General features: G+C 34.5%; 1 protein-coding gene across 9 annotated transcripts in view; it reads left to right on the top strand.

Annotated features, from left to right (window-relative positions):
• The window catches only part of THOC2 (THO complex subunit 2), a 103,547-nt gene that overhangs the window by 58,374 nt on the left and 26,038 nt on the right, over positions 1–19,135 (top strand). For all 9 annotated transcript variants that reach the window (XR_011970937.1, XR_011970936.1, XM_072625954.1 and 6 more), the window contains 10 exons: positions 1,672–1,752; positions 2,318–2,414; positions 7,146–7,263; positions 12,649–12,828; positions 13,681–13,845; positions 14,244–14,519; positions 16,002–16,143; positions 16,644–16,801; positions 17,904–18,032; positions 18,973–19,104. Coding sequence is in view for 7 of the 9 variants with exons in the window: in XM_072625954.1 (XP_072482055.1) it covers positions 1,672–1,752; positions 2,318–2,414; positions 7,146–7,263; positions 12,649–12,828; positions 13,681–13,845; positions 14,244–14,519; positions 16,002–16,143; positions 16,644–16,801; positions 17,904–18,032; positions 18,973–19,104 (1,478 nt within the window). In the remaining 2 variants the exon portion in view is untranslated. The remainder of the gene's footprint in view (positions 1–1,671; positions 1,753–2,317; positions 2,415–7,145; positions 7,264–12,648; positions 12,829–13,680; positions 13,846–14,243; positions 14,520–16,001; positions 16,144–16,643; positions 16,802–17,903; positions 18,033–18,972; positions 19,105–19,135) is intronic.

Genomic DNA, 19,135 nt, shown 5'->3' with positions numbered 1-19,135 from the left:
AGGTAAAGATATTACATGTTATTTTTTAAAACAAAAAGCAAAAACTTTTTTCACTTTATTATTTGTTATTTTCTTTTTCCTGCTTTGCCACCACAAAAGGAGTTGCTATAAATGTTTTTGTTACCTATAGGTCTTCATTCTTTGATCTCTTTGTGGTATAACTCTAGCAGTTGTTTAGCTGGATCAAAGCATTTAGTGACATTTTGGTCATATGTCCAGATTGCTTTCTAGAATGACTGGACCAATTCACAACTCCACTAAACAAGCATTAATGTGCTTGTTTTCCTGCAGCCTCTATAATATCTGTAATTTCCTTTCTTTTGTCAACTTTGCTAATCTGATGGTTATAAGGTGGAACATCAGAGTTGCTTTAATTAGTATTTTAATTATTAGTGATTTGGAACATTCTTTAATGGCTCTAGATAGCTTGCTTATCATTTGACCATTTATCAATTGGGGGATGACTCTTTAATTTTACAAAATTTTATCATTTCCTCATATACCTTGGAAATGGGACCTTTATCACTGTTTTCTCAAATACAAGTAAAATACTTGTATAGAAACTTAAATTGTATTTAATCAATATTGTCCATTTTTGTCTTCTAATTCTTCTCTGTCTTGCTCCTTTCATTTGTTTTATGATGTGACACCTTTAAAAAATAATCATTTATTCATATGCTGTTTTTCTTGGTGTATGATGTGAATTGTTGATGTAAACCACATGATTTCTGTTAGGCTGCTGTTCATTTTTCCCAGCAGTTTCTTTTTCCCTGCAAAATATCCCTCTGCTAGTTATGTTATAGCATTAAAACTGTGAAGCAAGCTTAGGCAGTATTGTCCTTTTTATTTTATTGATACAGCTCATCTGTGAACATTGAATGGCCCTCAAGGTATTTGTTCTTATTTCTTTATGGAGCACTTTCCTTTTGAATCTATCTAAGTATTTTGTATGCTTTGGTAGATTTATCATTTTATACATTTTGTAGTTAGTTTGAATGGCATTTCCCTTTTTTTTTTTTTTTTAACTATTATTGTCTCTTGAGTTTTGTTCATTTATAGCTTTGTGATCTGGATTAGCTATCATGCATTCTGAGCATTAATGGTTGCTGTACTTCTCCCTTCCCCTTCAAATTTCTGTATCAGTAATATATGCAAACCTTCAGGTGCTTTACAGATGTCAGCTTTTGTAATTAAGTTTTGAAATTAAGAAGGACTTTCTTCACAACTACTTAGGTTTAGTGTAAGTATATTATTGTCACTCTGAAGCTTCTGTAGGCCCAAAAAGGTGAAGTCACTTGTGAGAGAAAGGATTTGAATCCAGATCTCCTGACTTCCAAGAATCAACTTTCTTTGTGCTTTACCATTCTACTTCTTGTAATACGTCCCTTCATTATTTTCTCCTATGATCAGATGAATTTTTGTTTTGTAGGAAGAGAAAGAAAAAATTCTTATATTTACCAACCACATTTTTTGTCTTTGTGTGATTGGGCATATCTTGCTTGCTCAGAGTATGGACAAGGAGCTAAGAATAAATGGATTCTCCCTTATCATTTACTGTAGTTAGGAAACAATTTTTACAGTTTTTAAAAGACTTTGGAATATGTCATGTTTTTTTGAAGGGAAATTGGTAGAGGCTCTGACAAATATGTAATTTTCTTAATACTGTACAAGATTGCATCATTGAAGCTTTGGCTAATCCAGAGAAGGAAAGAATGAAACATGATGATACAACTATCTCAGGCTGGCTTCAAAGTGAGTATTGTTCTTACGTATTTTAATACATGCAAGAGTTTCTACCTCAGGGCAATGTTTCTATGCAGCTACTTGAGGTAGCTAAGTGGCACTGTGGATAGAGCTCTGGACCTGAACTCAGGAAGATCTGAGTTCAAATTTAGCCTCAGATGGTTGCAGTGTGATCTTGGCCAAATTACTTAACTTCTGTCTTCCTCCATTTCCTCAGCTGGAAAATGAGAATAATAAAAGCATCTGTCTTATAGGGTTGTAGTGAGGATCAAATGAGAATTTTTCAAGTGCACATTTGTTGCCTGGCACATAGTAGGTGCTTAATAAAGACATTATTAATATTGTATGGATATGGTTTTCAAACTATTAGCTGACTAGAGATGGTAAATAACTATCCATTATAAAATACTCTTCAGAGTTATTAATATATTTATTATTTATTAATCTGATAAAATCACCAATAAAATTAGCTAAGTCTTCTGCTCCTCCTAATTTTTGTAAATTTAAGTGGAGAGAGTAATATGCTTTATCATGGAACATCTTTTAATTTTATCTCATGTCACTTTATCCCTAGGCCTAGCAAGTTTTTGTGGTGCCGTTTTTCGTAAATATCCAATTGAACTTGCTGGTCTTCTTCAGTATGTGGCAAATCAGCTAAAAGCAGGAAAAAGGTATGTATAAATTTTTTTTAATTGAATTATTTTATTTGTTTTCAGTGTTTGACAGTCATTTCCATATATCTTAGATTTTTTTTTCTACTCCGTCCCCACTCCCTCCCTGAGACGGTGTACAATCTTACGTAGGTTCTACACATACATTCCTATTAAATGCATGTTGCATAGAAGAATTAAAATGAATGGGGGAAACCATAAAACAAAGCATATCATAATACAAAAGAAAATGGTCTGTTTCTATCTGTGATCCAATTTCATAGTTCTTTCTCTGGACGTAGAAGGATTTTTGCCTCAAGAGTCCATTGGAAATTTTTTTAGTCCATGCATTCCAATGAAGTACTAAGTCTACCAGAAAAATTCTTTGCACGCTGTGGTTGTTGGTACAAAGTTCTCCTGGTTCTGCTCTTTTTGCTCAGCATCAGTTCATATAAATCTTTCCAGGCTTCTCTGAAGTCTTCCAGTTCATCGTTTCTCGTAGCACAATAGTATTCCATTACATTCATATACCATAATTTATTCAGCCATTCCCCAATTGATGGGCATCCCCTTGATTTCCAGTTTTTGACCACCACAAAGAGAGCTGTTATAAATATTTTTGTACATGTGGGACCCTTTCCCATTTCTATTAACTCTTTGGAATAGACTTCTGATACCTAAACCAGGAAGAGCCAAAACAGAGAAAGAAAATTATAGACCAATTTGTCTAATGAATGTAGATGAAAAAAATTTAAATAAGATATTAGTAAGAAGACTACAGCAACTTATCATGAGAATAATACATTATGATCAGGTAGGATTTATACCAGGAATGCAGAGCTGGTTCAATATTAGAAAAACTTTTAGCATTATTGATCTTATCAACAATAAAACTAATAGAAACCACATGATTATCTCAATAGATGCAGAAAAAGCTTTTGACAAAATACAACACCCATTCCTATTAAAAATTTTGGAGAGCATAGGAACAAATGGAACTTTTCATAAAATAATAAGCAGTGTCTACCGAAAACGATCAGCAAGCATTATATGCAATGGGGACAAGCTAGATGCATTTCCATTAAGATCAGAGGTGAAACAAAGATGTCCGTTGTCACCACTGTTATTCAATATGTTACTAGAAGTGCTAGCTGTAGCAATAAGAGAAGAAAAAAAAATTGAAGGAATTAGAATAGGCAAAGAAGAAACTAAGCTTTGCAGATGATATGATGATATACTTAGAAAATCCCAGAGAATCAAGTAAAAAACTACTTGAAATAATAAAGAACTTTGGCAAAGTTGCAGGTTACAAAATAAACCCACATAAATCACCTGCATTTCCATATATTACAAACAAAATCCAACAGTAAGAGATAGAAAGAGAAATCCCATTTAAAGCTAGGGTAGACACTATAAGATATTTGTGAGTCTACCTGCGAAAACAAACACAGAGATTATATGAACACAATTACAAGACACTTCACCCAAATAAAGTCAGATCTAAGTAAGTGGAAAAACATCAGTTGCTCATGGGTAGGCCAAGCTAATATAATAAAAATGACAATTCTACCTAAATTAATTTACTTATTCAGTGCTATACCAGATAATTATTTTCTAGAGCTAGAAAAAATAATATCAGAATTCCTCTGGAAGAACAAAAGGTCCAGAATATCAAGAGAACTAATGAAAAGAAATGCTAGAGAAGGAGGCCTAGCCCTACCAGATCTCAAATTGTTAATACAATAAAAGCAGCAATCATCAAAACCACTTGGTACTGGCTAAGAAACAGGGGTAGACCAGTGGAATAGGTTAGATACTCAAGACTTAGTAGTTAATGAATATAGCAGTCTACTATTTGATAAACCCAAGGACCCCAGCTTCTGGGATAAGAACTCAGTTTGACCAAAGTTGCTGAGAAAACTGGATAACAGTGTGGTGGAAACTGGGCATAGACCAATATCTGACACCATACACAAGAATAAATTGCAAATGCATACATGATCTAGGTATAAACACCCATACTGTAAACAAATTAGGGGAGTGAAGAATAGTGTATTTGTCACATTATGGAGAATGGAGAAATTTATGACCCAAGAAGAGACAGAGTACATTATGAAGTGCAAAATGAATAATTTTGATTACATTAAATTGAAAAGTTTTTGCATAAAATTTTTTCTTTAATCAGTATTTTAAATTAATTACTGTATGTCCAGCTCTTTTGACCTCTTTTTATTTAAACAAAGAAAGAAAAGTCAGGAAAGCAATAGATGTAATAACTACAGTAATGTAAATGTAAACAATACTAAAAGGCAGCTGATTTTAGATTAAAAGCTGTGATCAATATTGTTTCCAGAGGACTAAAGAAGCAATACCTCTCTTCTCTTTGTAGAGAAATGGGAGAATGTGGGTGCCAAATTAGAGGAGGAGGTAGCAGTGATCATTGGTTTTAGTTCTTTGGTTAGACTAGTGAGTTCAGGGTTGTGATAGGGACAAAATGAGACACTCATAGACCGTTTGACATTTAGCAAAATAAATTTATTTTACAATATCATGCTAAATATATTCAGGGTGGACTACATTGATTCAGTTGGATGTAGTTCCCCTTCCTCTCCCTCCCCTTAAAGCAGAATAATATTCCATTACATGCATATACCATATATTCAGCCATTGCCTAATTGATGAGTACCCCCTCAGCTTTCTTTCTTTCTTTTTTTTTGTCATCTCAAAAATAGTTGCCATAAATATTTTTGTACATACAAGTCCATTTCATCTTTCTTTGACCTTTTTGGAAGCGTGGCCATAGAGTATGCATAGGTTAGTAGCTTTTGAAACATAGTTCCAAATTGTCATTCTTGAATGGCTGGACCAATTCACAATTCAACATCACTTCTTTTCCCACAGCTCTTCCAGCTTTTGTCATTTTCCTTTTTTCTCAATCTGATGTGAGGTTATAGATATTTTCCTACAGAACATTATTATTTATATGTGTTACCAAAATAAACTTAACTGATGAGCTTTTTGAGTAGTTGAGAGAATAATATTGATGTTGTAAATTATACATATATTCTTATGATTGATCACAATGTACTTTTCGTTATTATTCCTAACTACTAAGTGATGAGAGTACTCAGATCCTTTAAACATTGCTCATTTGTAATTGTATCATTTATATTGAGGTGGAAGAGGTCTTCGTGAGCTATTTACTCAAATGGTTCTAAACTTAAGAATTTTAATTTTAGAGAATAGATCGCTTATATTTTGAAATAGTATTTTTTTTTTCCTAATGCTTAGCACTGACTTTTGTGCCACAGTCAAGGAGCTGAGATTTTGTTTTTATATTGTGGAATACCACCAGATTCTAGTTTTCCAGGTGGGCTTCATTCCTGATAGGTGCCTACTTTTTAAAGAAAAAAATTAGAAAACTTGTTATGTAAGCCACTAAAATTATTACATTAACCCTATCTTCTTGGTTATAGTCCTAGCTTTTCCTAGCTATTATGCTTTTTCACTTTCCTGTTTTCACTATCATTAGACCCACAGAATTGCATACTTTTCTCCACAAAAATACATGTTTTCCCTGCCGATAAATAGATAGCTAATAAAAATGTCATTCATTCTTTCTATCTATATCCTTAATACCTAGTGTGTCCTGCCTGGTACATAACAGGCACTTTGATAAGTATTTGATTACATTTAATTACGAGATTTCTCTTGTTTTTTGATGTATACCAATTTCTTTGAATATTTACTTTTGTTCTGAAAAAGACCTTTTTAAAAAAACATTATAAAATCATTAAAAGAAAACTCAGTGCTTTTCTCTCCTAACTGTTGTATAAATACTTTCTAATAAACTTGAAAAATTGCACTGATAGCATTTAACTTCTTAGCATTCTTTATGTGGCTACTTAGATCTATGAATGATTTCTCACTCATCCCACCTCCAGAAAGACTTTTCCCTGTCATCTTTGTTTTGTACAAAGGATGATCTTAGAAGCTATAAAGCTTTATTTCTAAGGTTAAATCTGTGCTTGAAAAGAAATTCTTTAGAGTCAGTATTTCAGGATTAAAATATCTTAAGTGCTGGTATTAGAGAGAAAAGTATTGAAATATAATTTGGTTTCTACTTTTTTTTTTTTTTTTTTGGCTTTAATACTGACTCACTGCTTTAGGAAGCTGTCTGTGAGGATAGTTTAAATAACATCTGATATGCCAATATGGGGATTTTGTAGACTTTCTGAGAATCTTACGCATATGGGCTTTAAATACTTTGAATTTTGTTGTTTTGAAGTGATGCTTTTTATCCTTCTAAAACTTTAATTTTAAAAATATATTCCTGCCCTGAGAATTTTTAGAAAAATGTTTAACAAGTTATTTCTAGTAGTATTTTCATATATACATATAATGAAGACAAAACACATTATATTGGTTAGAGAGTTACATTTTTGAATTAGGAAGACCTAGGTTCAAGTCTCATCTCTGACCTTGGGATAGGCTTTTTAACCTCTAGATATTCTAGGATACAGCTCTTTTAAGATGATAAATGTCTGAACAATTAGAAATCTATGTCATGAAAAAGGGGCTCATGAGATGAAATACACATGTCAACGAAATCTCAGATCTAGTTCCCTTTTTTCCCCACAATGAAATGTGTGTTTTATTTGAATGATATGTTACTACAAAATTAAAATATACTGCTGCTTCTGTATTTTAAGTTTCTGCTATAAGCATAGTTCTTATTTTCCTTTTGAATAGCTTTGACCTACTTATTTTGAAAGAAGTGGTACAGAAAATGGCAGGAATTGAAATTACTGAAGAAATAACAATGGAGCAACTAGAAGCCATGACTGGTGGGGAACAACTTAAAGCCGAGGTGAGTGTACTTTGAGATATCTATGTAAGCTCAACCTAAATTTTTTCTTCTTATGAAATAAGCCAATTATTAGCAAATTTTTGAGTGAATTAAATGCCAAATTCTACATGGCAGCATTAATTAGGTTTGTTCTTATTTTACATTTTATTTTCAAAAAGGTACTTTATAGTTTCTGCGTTATACTTTGTTAGTGTAATACTTCAATCGGTGAATTTATTATCTCACAGATGTGGTTACTCCCAGGTTTGGCACAGATCACAACTCAATCATGACTCCTTTGCAAGTGTCTTCTTTTTCCATAGGTCCTGCACAGGTAATCTAGTTGCTGTGCTGGAGGCATTCCTCTAGGCCTTCTTTAAAAAAAAAAACAAAAAAATAATGCCCCCTTAAACACTTTTCATTAGTACCAGTACAGTATTGTTGTTTGTCCATCCCTTCAGTTTCACCACATTACTGACATATCTCTTTTTCTATTACATTTTCTTGATGAACTCTCTTATGCCTCTTCTCTCTTAAGTTATGCTACAATTAACTCAAGTCTACCATGCATCCCTCCATTTTACTTTGGGTTATCTGCATCATGTAAGGTGACTCATACTTTTGAGTTTTGGTGATTGTGGTGATCCACCATTCAATAACCAGTTCTATCAGTATTGACAGGAGAAAAGTTGCATTAAAAAATAAAGGAGTCTTAGTGTGGTTAGTATTGTTTAAAAGCACTGCACAATTTCCTAAATGTAGTAAAACTCACTCTTTTCTTTATTCCTATTCAGTTTTGAGTCCTATTCATTGTCCATCTGCAATGTATGTCCCAGTTATATGTATGTCCATGTCTGTATGTGTATACACACATCCACACATACAGACATGCAGGGTAGTTGGGTGGGGGGATGTGCTAGAAACACTTGTATATTAACTCATTGCACTGGCCATCTAACTACACGTTATTGTCTGGACAATAGGCATTTTTAAAATCCATTTAGTTTTTCCTCAATGAAGTATCAGACCTATCTCTTGAGTAACTATTGTTTTCATTGATACAAAGTCCTGTAATGTTCTAGGCCTTCATGTTAACAAATGCAATTTTTATTTGCAAACAGGAGTATACGAAGGACATTATATAGAATTTCTCTTCTGTTTGGGTCTTATGTGGGATAATCCTCCGTGACTGTGCAAACGCCTTTGGCATATCTCTGTTTTATGCCTTGTTTTGACAAGAGATCATTTGGTTAGAGGGTCATTGGATAGAGTTTTCTGGTTGCATTTATCAAATCAGCTTGTATCATCTTAACATAAGCAAACAACTCCCTGTTGGAGAAAAACTTTTAGGACTATGTTTTCTTCTACTAAATCGAATACTTTTTTTAGTGTTCTAAAAATAAGCATGGCCAGATCTTGTACCTTTTAGTCAGCTGTGTGGTTATAAAGATATGTATTGTTGCAAACTGTTTTTGAAAGCCTGCTTATTAACTTTCTTAATTTCATCAAGAATGCTCTTTGATGTATAGGTTTAGATTTATTTTCCTTTGCAAAGGTGAGAAAATTGACATTTGTGTTAATCGTTACTGTTCTTTTTATTTCTTTTTTTGAGCAGTAGAAACATTCATCATTTTTTCTTCTTTTGGTCTCTTCCCCCCTCTGAATTTTCTTGTAAAATGATCCTATATGATGTCAAGATTATGATTTTGTTGACCAGCATAGATTTTCAGGATGTAGATTTACCCGGGTCTGGCCCCTTTTTCCTACTTCCTCTTTGGCATTTCATCTTAGCACATTTATCTAATACCAAGATGTTAGGATCTATGTGTGATGGATCCTCTGTCAGTGATAATGAAAATAGATTGTTATAGAAGCTTAGCAAAACCATTCTATTTTCTCTTTATTGTCCCTCCTGCCAGCTGCATCTGTAGATGCTCTTGAGACGATATAGCTTAGTTGGGTCTTCCATCAAGCTTTCTGTGGATTGAATTTTTGCCTCCACTGCTTTTTGCCATTTTGTAAGTGCTATTGCTCTTAATCTTTCACCATCATCTTCCATAGTGTATTCCAGGTAAATTTTTATTCTGAATGGGTGCTTCCTCATGTTGAAATGTCTCTCTACTTGGCAAGAAGAGAGTGTTTGCTGACTAAGTGTCTGGGATCATTTAGCCTCATTGTGGCAACTGCATTGTATCTTTTAAACTTCACGAAATGATGATAATCAAGGTCAATATCTTTTGCCTATTTCAAATTTCCATTTTTTGGGCATCTACAGCTTGTTTAAGGTCATCTTGAAGCTGATGTATTTGTTCTCATCGTTGTTGCATCTTTATCCTTTGTTCTAATTTTGATATTGATTTTGACTTTTGCTTTAATTGTTGTGACTGTATACAGTTATTTCTTATATGATTCACACATCACTACCCAGTCATTTACTATATCTAAAATACAGTAAATTTCATTTTTTTTTTGTCATGTTCAGTCAACAAGTATATATTAAGTGTCTGAAGTTCCAGGCATTGTGCTGCTCACTGGAGTTATCAAAGACAAAAACAAAACATTTTTATCCTCAAAGACCTTTACATTTCTATGAGGAGGGAAACAATATAATTTTGGGAGACACTAGCAGTTGGGGGTATGAAATGGGGAAAGATCTCATGTGGGAGGTGGCACTTGAATTGAGTTTGAAGGGACTCTCGATATTCTGAGAGATAAAGATTAGGAAGGAGAGGGCATTTCATGAACGGGGGAATAGCCTTTGCAAAGGTACAGCTCTAGAAGATGAGCTGTTTTTACACATACACCCACAGCTACCCACCCCAGCAAATAGGCCGGTTTGGCTAGAAGGTAGAGTGGAATAACATGTAATAATCCTGGAAAGGCAGTCTACAGCTGCATTGTGAAAGGTTTTAAATGTCAGACAGAAGAGTTTGTATTTCATCTTAAAGATAATAGGAATCTACTGGAGCTTTTTAAGCATGGGATTGGTGTGATAGGATTTTTGCTTTTAGGAATATCACTTTGTCAGCTGTGGAGGATGGGTGAGAGAGGGAAGAGATGAGACTTATCTCAGGGAAACCAGTTAATTAGGAGATCATTAGAGGTGAGGAGTGCCTGAAATGTGTTGGTGACCATGTAGGTGGAAAGGGATGTATACGGGAGAGGTGGAAGTAGAATCATTATAATCATTGTCATTTTTAAATAATAATTTAAAAAAGTAGAATCAGTGAGGCTTGGCAACCAATTGTATGTGGAGGAGGAAGAGGAAAGAGACAAGGGTGATTACTAGGATGCGAACTTGGATGACTGGAAGGATAGTGCTGTCCTCAACAGAATTAGGAAAATTAAAAAGGAAAAGGTAGATTTGGGGGTAATAACAGTGAACTTTTGAGATATCTATGGGACATCCTGTTTGAAATGTTCAGAAGGCATATGATGATCTGTGGGACTGGAATTTAGGAATGACACAGAGACCGGATGCATAGTTCTGTTACTGGAGTAGAGATTGGAGCCCATGGAACCTGATGAAGCTGTCATTTGTGAGAGAAAAGAAGAGAGGTTAAGGTTTGAGCATTGGATATATTCCCTATTAGTAGGTGTGATATGGAAGAAAATCCAGCAGAGGGAACTGAGAAGTAGTGGCCATATTGTAGGCAGGAGGAATTAGAAAACTAGCAGTATGGAAACTCCCAAGAAGAGAGGGTGCAGGAGGAAAGGTGTTCAACAGTTTGAAGTGCTGCAGAGCTGACAAGAAAGATAAAGATTGAAGAGGTCATTCAATTTGGCAATTAATAGACTGTTGGTAATTTTGTAGAGTGCGGTTTCAGATGAATGATGATGAGTTTGGAAGCCAGATTGCAGAGGATTTAAGAGAGGAAAAGAAGTGGAGCTAGCAAATATAGTCAGAGAGAAGAATTTATTATGGCCTGGAAAATTCAGATGTGCTTGGAGGCATCTGGGAAAGAACCAGTCATGAGAGGAAGAGATTGAAGATGAGAAGTAGGGAGTGATGATAGTGGGGGCAATCTGCTAGAGAAGATGGGATGGGTTCAAGATTATCCAGGGTATTAGAATTAAGGAAGATTTAGTTTGTTATGATAGGGGGATGAGATCAAATGTCAGCATTGAAAGTGCTTTGTAAAACTTAAAGCTTTATATAAATGATGTTAGATATTTTTAGGTGAGATGTGAAGAAGAGGGAATTTGAGATGTTAGGACAGCCAAAGCTGAGCTGATTATGAGGGAAAGTAGTGAGGAGTAGTGGGATTGGAGGTCATTATGAGATGGAAGTAAAGATTTAGGAAAGGAGTTAGGAATAAAGAGAGATTGCGGAAAAAAAAACCCATGATTCGATAATGGAATTTGGCATTCTTGAACATGTTGATGTGAAACACTTGTTTCACGTGGCAAAATCAAGCGTGTGACCAGCCCTATTTCTAACCGAGATGCAGTGAAGGATTAGGTCTTGAGAGATTGAAAGGGAGGGACTAATGGAAGTTAGGGTATTTGAGGAAACATCAGGTATGTCAGTCTTGGCACATTCCATCCCCTCACCCCACCAAAGTCATTGAGTATCAAAGTATATGTTGCCTTGGTTTGGAGAATCTTGTGAAACTTTTCATAAAATTCCTCTATCTTCCAATTGTTCTTCCTCAGATCTTGGTACATAAGCTACAGTTAAGGTTGTGTTCATCATGGATGTTGGGAGACAAGATTGCAAGTTGTCCACTGAAATTATATTTGTGGTTGGTTTTGGCTGCGAGGTAAAACTGGCTCTGCCAAATCTTTTAATTCTCCAACCTTTTGACCAGCTTTCTGATTAGTTGCAAATTTCTTTTGTCCTCTAGTTGTGTTTGTCATGCAGATGTCAGTTTTTATCTAGTTAGTTTCTTCTCATTGTTATTGAAAAGAACTGTCTGTATTATACCATTATAATTGCCAACATTTTAATTGTACATTTAGAGGGCATTTCTTAGAGGAAGAGAAGCAAGGGATGTTGAAATTGTGGATTTATAATTTTATTCAAGACACATGATTATTGTTGTATCTTTTTCAAAGTAGGTGATTAATATGTTCCAACCTTGTATAGGATGGAGAGAGCTGGCCTTAGAGTTGGGAAAAGTTAGGTTCAAGTTCTCTTTCTGACACATTTTGATTTTTTAACCCTGGATGAATCACTTAGCTTCTCAGTGCCTCCAAGCAAACTTTCTAAGATTACAATTGCAGAACAGTTGCTGATCTGCTTTGGTAGAGGAAATTTCCTCACTGGGGTTTCTTTATCCTGAAGAAGTCACATGTCTGGAACTTGTGCTATTGTGTGTGTGTGTGTGTGTGTGTGTGTGTGTGTGTGTGTGTGTGTGTAGAAATTTACTAATTTTTTTTGTTTTTTTGGGGGTGGTGGTGCAGGGTGGCTATTTTGGACAGATCAGAAACACTAAAAAATCCTCTCAGAGGTTAAAGGATGCATTATTGGACCATGATCTTGCCCTTCCTCTGTGCTTGCTTATGGCTCAGCAGAGAAATGGTGTAATCTTTCAGGAAGGAGGAGAGAAACACTTAAAGCTTGTGGGGAAATTATATGACCAGGTAAGTAAATGTGGTTTGTATTTTTTAATAAATACTTAATTTGAAGCACAAAACTAGAAAACATTAGATTATGTATAATTATATTGTGTTAAGCTCATTTATTCTCAGATATAAAATAGAGATTTCTTGTCTATAATGCATGTCACTCTGTGGTGTATTTAAGGATTTGATACCAAAACAGGCGAATGAGGGGTAGAATTTTTGTAGTATAGTTGATTTAGTACATGTTGTAATGTTTTCATCTGAATAGAAATTCCACAATTAATGTCTGTAAATTTTAATTTGTTTCATTTTCAGTCTTCAAGTTTGTCCTTTGAATCCTAGACACAGATATAATTGTGATGGCTGTTGTCTTTTTAACTAAATCTAGATTTTGATGTGCTAATAATTTGAAAGCCAAAGATTGTATATCAAAGTTGAAGGAACAACTGTATTTAGAAAGCACAGCCTACAATTCAGGGGAAACTATGTAGTTTTTTTCTGAAAGAAATTTTTCTGAAACACAAGACATTTGTGTTGTGATCTAAGTAAGTTACTTTCTGTCACAAAATGTGACTTAACACTAGCTTAGAAATCAGACTAGCTGATGACAAAGCTGGAACTCCTTGTGTGACTTTGGATAAGACGACTTCTCTGGTCTAGCAGATTTTTTTCTGTGAAGTAACAAAATTTGAGTAGATGATCTCTAAGATGCCTTTTAGCTCTTACATTTAATGAGTTTAAATTTAACTTCTGATTAAGTTTAGTGATTTTAAAAGCTCATTTTATAAGTTTTCTTAAAAGGAGTTCTTTATTTTGAAGGAATCTTGTGTATTTATATGATTATTTTTATCTTTTTTTTTTTCAATTTAGTGTCATGATACCCTGGTACAGTTTGGTGGCTTTTTAGCATCTAATCTAAGCACAGAGGATTATATAAAGAGAGTGCCTTCAATTGATGTGCTTTGTAATGAGTTCCACACACCTCATGATGCAGCATTTTTCCTGTCTAGGCCTATGTATGCACACCATATCTCAGTGAGTAAATATTAAAAAATATTTCTAAATTTTTCTGAACTATGGTTTCCTAATTTGTGTGTGTGCGTGTGTGTGTGTGAGTCACAGAGTCAGTGTGTTGGATAGAAAAAAGGTTACCAGTGATGCTGATTTATGGAAGGTTTTGTTTATATTTTTGTTAATATCAAGGTCTTTGAGCTACCTAGAAAGAAAATCTAGATTTTATGAATTAGTATTGCATGATAGTCCAAAATTAATGTAATTTTGAAATTTATTGAAGATGTACCTAGCCAAACTTATGTAGAATGCTAATTTTGAAATTGGTAGAGTCAATAATCTTAGAGCCTATGGATGAATCCATATGCTAGAAAAGAAATCATCTGTGCAGTAAACATTTGTTTTTTATTTTTCATCCCCAGTCAAAGTATGATGAGCTTAAAAAAGCTGAAAAGGGAAGTAAGCAGCAGCATAAAGTTCACAAATATATCACGTCATGTGAGATAGTGATGGCTCCAGTCCATGAGGCAGTGGTCTCTTTGCATTTGCCAAAAGTGTGGGATGACATCAGCCCCCAGTTCTATGCCACATTTTGGTCATTGACCATGTATGACCTTGCAGTTCCACGTAACAGCTATGAAAGAGAAGTCAATAAACTGAGAATCCAGATGAAAGCAGTTGATGACAATCAGGAAATGGTATGTTTTTGTTATGTTTTTATTCTACTAGCTCAGCTGTAATACCTTCTTAGTGTTGTTAACTTACAATTTACTGGTTTAGTAGTTTTGACCAAAAATGCATCTTTTCATGGTGAATCTAAATTTCTAGCTGAGTGTATCATTTTTATGTATCTCATGGTAAATGTAGGGTTGTTACCATCAATAAGCACTTGAATCTCTCCTTTCTTGCTAGCACTCTGTTAGCTGTTTTTAAGGGATGCAGAAGTTGTACATAACAAGGCTTCTGCCCCTCAAGGAAATTGTTGTGTGCTCAGAGAAAGACAGAAAATTAAAAATGATTGAAATTTAAGTGCTAAACTATTATTGACCCCAATACACGGTATCCTCAAAGTCTTAATGGTATTTTAAGCTTTAATAGCTTAAAAGAGCACAGAGACTCATGGAAGACTGTATGAAACAGTTGGAATTCAGAGGTTCAGTATAAACATGGGCTAGAATAGTCAACTGCACTTTAATGGAGGACACAGGTTTTCAAGCGTGGGTAGTATTTGAATAAGTGGCAAGAAACAATTCTAGGAAAGAATAGCCCAACCACATCAACAAGGGTGTAAAAGCGAGAATGAGTTAGAAGTATTAAAATAAAAAAGAAACATAATGACATCTCTTTGACTACAGTGGAGGATATTTATCTATTTATACACACATTTATGTATGTGTGTATATATGTATATGTGTGTACATATAGATATCTATGATCTCTCTGTCTGTCCATCTATTTATGTAGTAGTAATATAAAACAAAGTTGTATAGATAGGATGGGACCAGATTATGAAGCATCTTGAAAGCTAAGTAGATGAGTTGTAGACTAGATAATGTGGTAGGTGGTGGGGCAGCCATTGTTGGGATTCTGAAAAGGGGGAATGATATGTCTAAAATAATAAATAATAGGTAATATTGGTCTGACATCAGTGTGTAGTTGGGAGGTAGTAAGATTTTTGTTGAGGAGGGAGATTAGTAGGTAGTGGGGACTGTAGTCAGGGGTATTTAGAACACTGCTACAGAGGCATTGGCATAAGGAAATGAGAAACTATACTAGGGTGCAGTGAGAAAAGGGGGTGACATTTTAAAGAAAGAAGTGATAGTGATTTAGAAGACTATATGTAGATAAGAGTGAGAGATTTCTCACTATGGAAACTGGAGCAATGGTTATACTAATGAGAGATGCAGGAAAAGGAATCCATTTGCAGGCCAAGGATAATGAGTTCAGTTTTAGGGGCCGTTGAATTTAATGTGAAAGCAGCACATCCTCCTAGGGTATTAAATTGCAAGCTACTGGAGGTCAGGTTTAGAGAGAAAGATTTTGAAGTTCTTTGCATTGAAATAATTGAAGATATTGCAAAAAAAAGCATCACTAATTCAGTGATCTTAATATTTCAAGAAAAGAGGGAGATAAATTGTACATAATTAGAAAAAGTAACAAATTTATTTACTACTCAATAGCCTCCAAATAAAAAGAAAAAGGAGAAGGAACGCTGTACTGCCCTTCAGGACAAGCTTCTTGAAGAAGAGAAGAAACAGATAGAACATGTCCAGAGAGTTCTGCAGAGACTAAAACTGGAAAAAGATAACTGGCTTTTAGCAAGTAAGTTGATGGGACTGATTCATTCCCCCTACTGTTAAACTTATAAGAAAGCCTTTCTGATTTTAGAGCTATTTTTGTATGTTATATTTTTATGTTATTTAAGTCTATTAGGTAGTTTACTCTTACATGGCTTTTAATTTTGCAAATACAAAATTATTCTTTGTTGTTCTCTGAGGTAACTAATGGTTCACAGAACTGTGTGAAAGATTTTTTTTAGAAAATGCTTTGTAGGTAAAGAAAACAACTTATTATTGACCATTTACTTTTGCACATGTCTTTCTATGGGGATTTTTCTTTTTATTTTTGGAAAAACTATAAATTAAATCAGAAAATGTACAGAATATAGATAGGAATTTTATCCCTGGTGTCATTTTTTGATACCAAATGATGGATTTGCTAGTGTTTTGTACAATAAGCTTGCAGTTTTTATAGGTGTTAAATTTGTAATACTCTTTGATTGAAAAGGCAGAATTCATCCCTTGATTTCTTTTCCTTTTTAGAATCCACAAAAAATGAGACCATCACAAAATTTCTACAACTGTGTATATTTCCTCGCTGCATTTTTTCAGCAATTGATGCTGTTTACTGCGCTCGTTTTGTAGAATTGGTACATCAGCAGAAAACGCTTAATTTTTCCACACTTTTGTGTTATGATCGAGTAAGTTCTATATTTTACAACTGTGGGTTTCTTCCCATGAAACGGTAAATAATATTTCTTACAAGTTTTAAAAAACATTTCCTAGCATATTTTAAGAAACTTATTAAGGTTTAGCAATTAGGTCTATCTATATTTAGTCTCATAGGTGGTATACATCGTATCTTTTCCTCCCCCTAAATGCAGAACACCTCCATATACATTTAGGGAGAAATATTGTGGAAGGACCAGTAAAACAAAATTTCCTTCCAGCTGTTAGTGTTGATGTGCATTCCTCTCTTTTAAATGTATGCGTCTTGCTAATCAAATGATTGTTCTGTATTTATGTTGGATAACTAATTCTAGTTCCTCTCTGGCTCTCCTTTCCCCTTGCTCTTAGGAGAACCTCTCTAAAGGATTGCTCTCTCAGTGGAGATTGACCATATCTCAAATGAGATAATATTTGTTTAAAAAAAATGGTGGTGGTGGGGTTGCTTATATAGCACAGTGCCTAGCATATAACCGGCACTATGTAAATGCTTATTCTCTGCCTTCCCTTACCTGTATGTCTGATTAAGTAGGAATATATCCTTCAGTGCTTTTTAGGCACCTGCAATTTCACTGGATTTGATAACTTTTCACTGATGCAGACTGATGAAACCCCTTTTGTTACTTTAAGAGATGACCTTTGGGAATTGATGTCACCAAAAAGTTAATCATTCTCCCCCAGTGTGAAGATGACTCCCAGGGTTAGCTGAGATAGTCTGGAGAACAACACTACCTTAGGCCTATGCTTAGGCCTTTTTAAGCTCTGGAGGACTAGAGAGCTTGTGCTTTGCAGGCATTGCCTTTAGGAGCCCAGGGTTACCATATGCCATGATGTGGCTTAGGACTTGGCTAGAGGTGTGAGAATGTAAATGCAAAAATGTTTTAGATTTAGATTACTATTTCAGTTTATTATAATACATAACAGTTTATTTATAAATATGGTCAATTTATTATAAATATGGTTGTAATTTTTATTTCAAAAGATGCAAGAAGAAAAATTCTGTTGAATAAAGACTTAGGGGAGAAGTAATTCTGGTTTTTATGTTTTGTGTTTTATATTTTAATTATTTGTTTGTAGGTTTTCTCTGACATAATTTACACAGTAGCAAGCTGTACTGAAAATGAAGGTAGTCGTTATGGAAGATTTCTCTGCTGCATGTTAGAAACTGTGACTAGGTGGCATAGTGATAGAGCAATATATGAAAAGGTAGGAATTTTTTCTTAAACTTTACCTGTAATATGAATAGTTAACAGTTACTTGTCAATTCAATTTTGAAAATAAAGTCGAGTTTAAGGTGTTATCATAGTAAAACTATGCTTCAGAAGCATAGCTTCTTTACTGGAAAAGAGTTGTACATATTTTGATTATTATCTGTAATCAGTGGTAAGGCATCAAGTATTTTAGGTTTTTGTATTGTGGAGTGCCCAGAGGTCAGTTTTAGTCCCTTCTTAATCAGTAGTTCTAGCATTGAATAATGCCAGTGAGTCTTTATGTGAAAGACCATCTAGTATTTTTAAAATTTTCTCTTCCCTTTAGGGGTATAGTTAAATAATCAAGTGTCATTTTTTTTGTTATTTCTTGGATATGAGTTTTGTTCCTGCCTATTGCATATTTTTAACTGGACGTCCTTTAGGCTCCTCAAGCTCATCATGTCCTAAACAGAACTTATCATATTTTCCCTCAAATCCACCCCTGTTTCAAACTTCACTATTCCTATCACGAGCCCCACCACCCTCTTAGTTACCCACGTTCACACCTTTGAGTATGCCATCCTTAACTCCTCATTGTATCCATGCAACCAACCAGTTATCAGATCTTGTTATCTCTATCTCCATAATACCGATCACTTGCTCCTTTCTCTTTACTCTCAGTTGGTGGCCTCCTTGTACCCCACTGCAGTCCAACCTCCATACAAGCTATTCCAGGTCTTACCTTGCTGTCTTCTTCTCTCCCTCCCCCCCCTTGCCTTTCCCTCAAAATGATCTCTTATCCATTTTATAAATACTTACATAAATGGCACATTCTCATTTCCCTCACTCTGTATTAAGTTTCTTGAGGGCAGGGACTTTTTTTAGCTTTGTATCTCTAGTGCCTAGCATTGTGCCTTGGTACTTAATAAATGACTTAATAAGGACTCTCTCCTTAGGAATGTGGTAACTATCCAGGCTTCCTTACCATTTTACGGGCAACTGGATTTGATGGTGGAAACAAAGCTGATCAGTTAGACTATGAAAATTTTCGACATGTTGTACACAAATGGCATTATAAACTAACAAAGGTAAAAACCAAACTTGTGATTTTTCAAAGGC

This window comes from Notamacropus eugenii, chromosome X, assembly GCF_028372415.1.
Source record: "Notamacropus eugenii isolate mMacEug1 chromosome X, mMacEug1.pri_v2, whole genome shotgun sequence".
Lineage (NCBI taxonomy): Eukaryota > Metazoa > Chordata > Mammalia > Diprotodontia > Macropodidae > Notamacropus > Notamacropus eugenii.
Note: the sequence above shows the minus strand (reverse complement) of the source record. Positions and strands in the feature narration are given on the sequence as shown.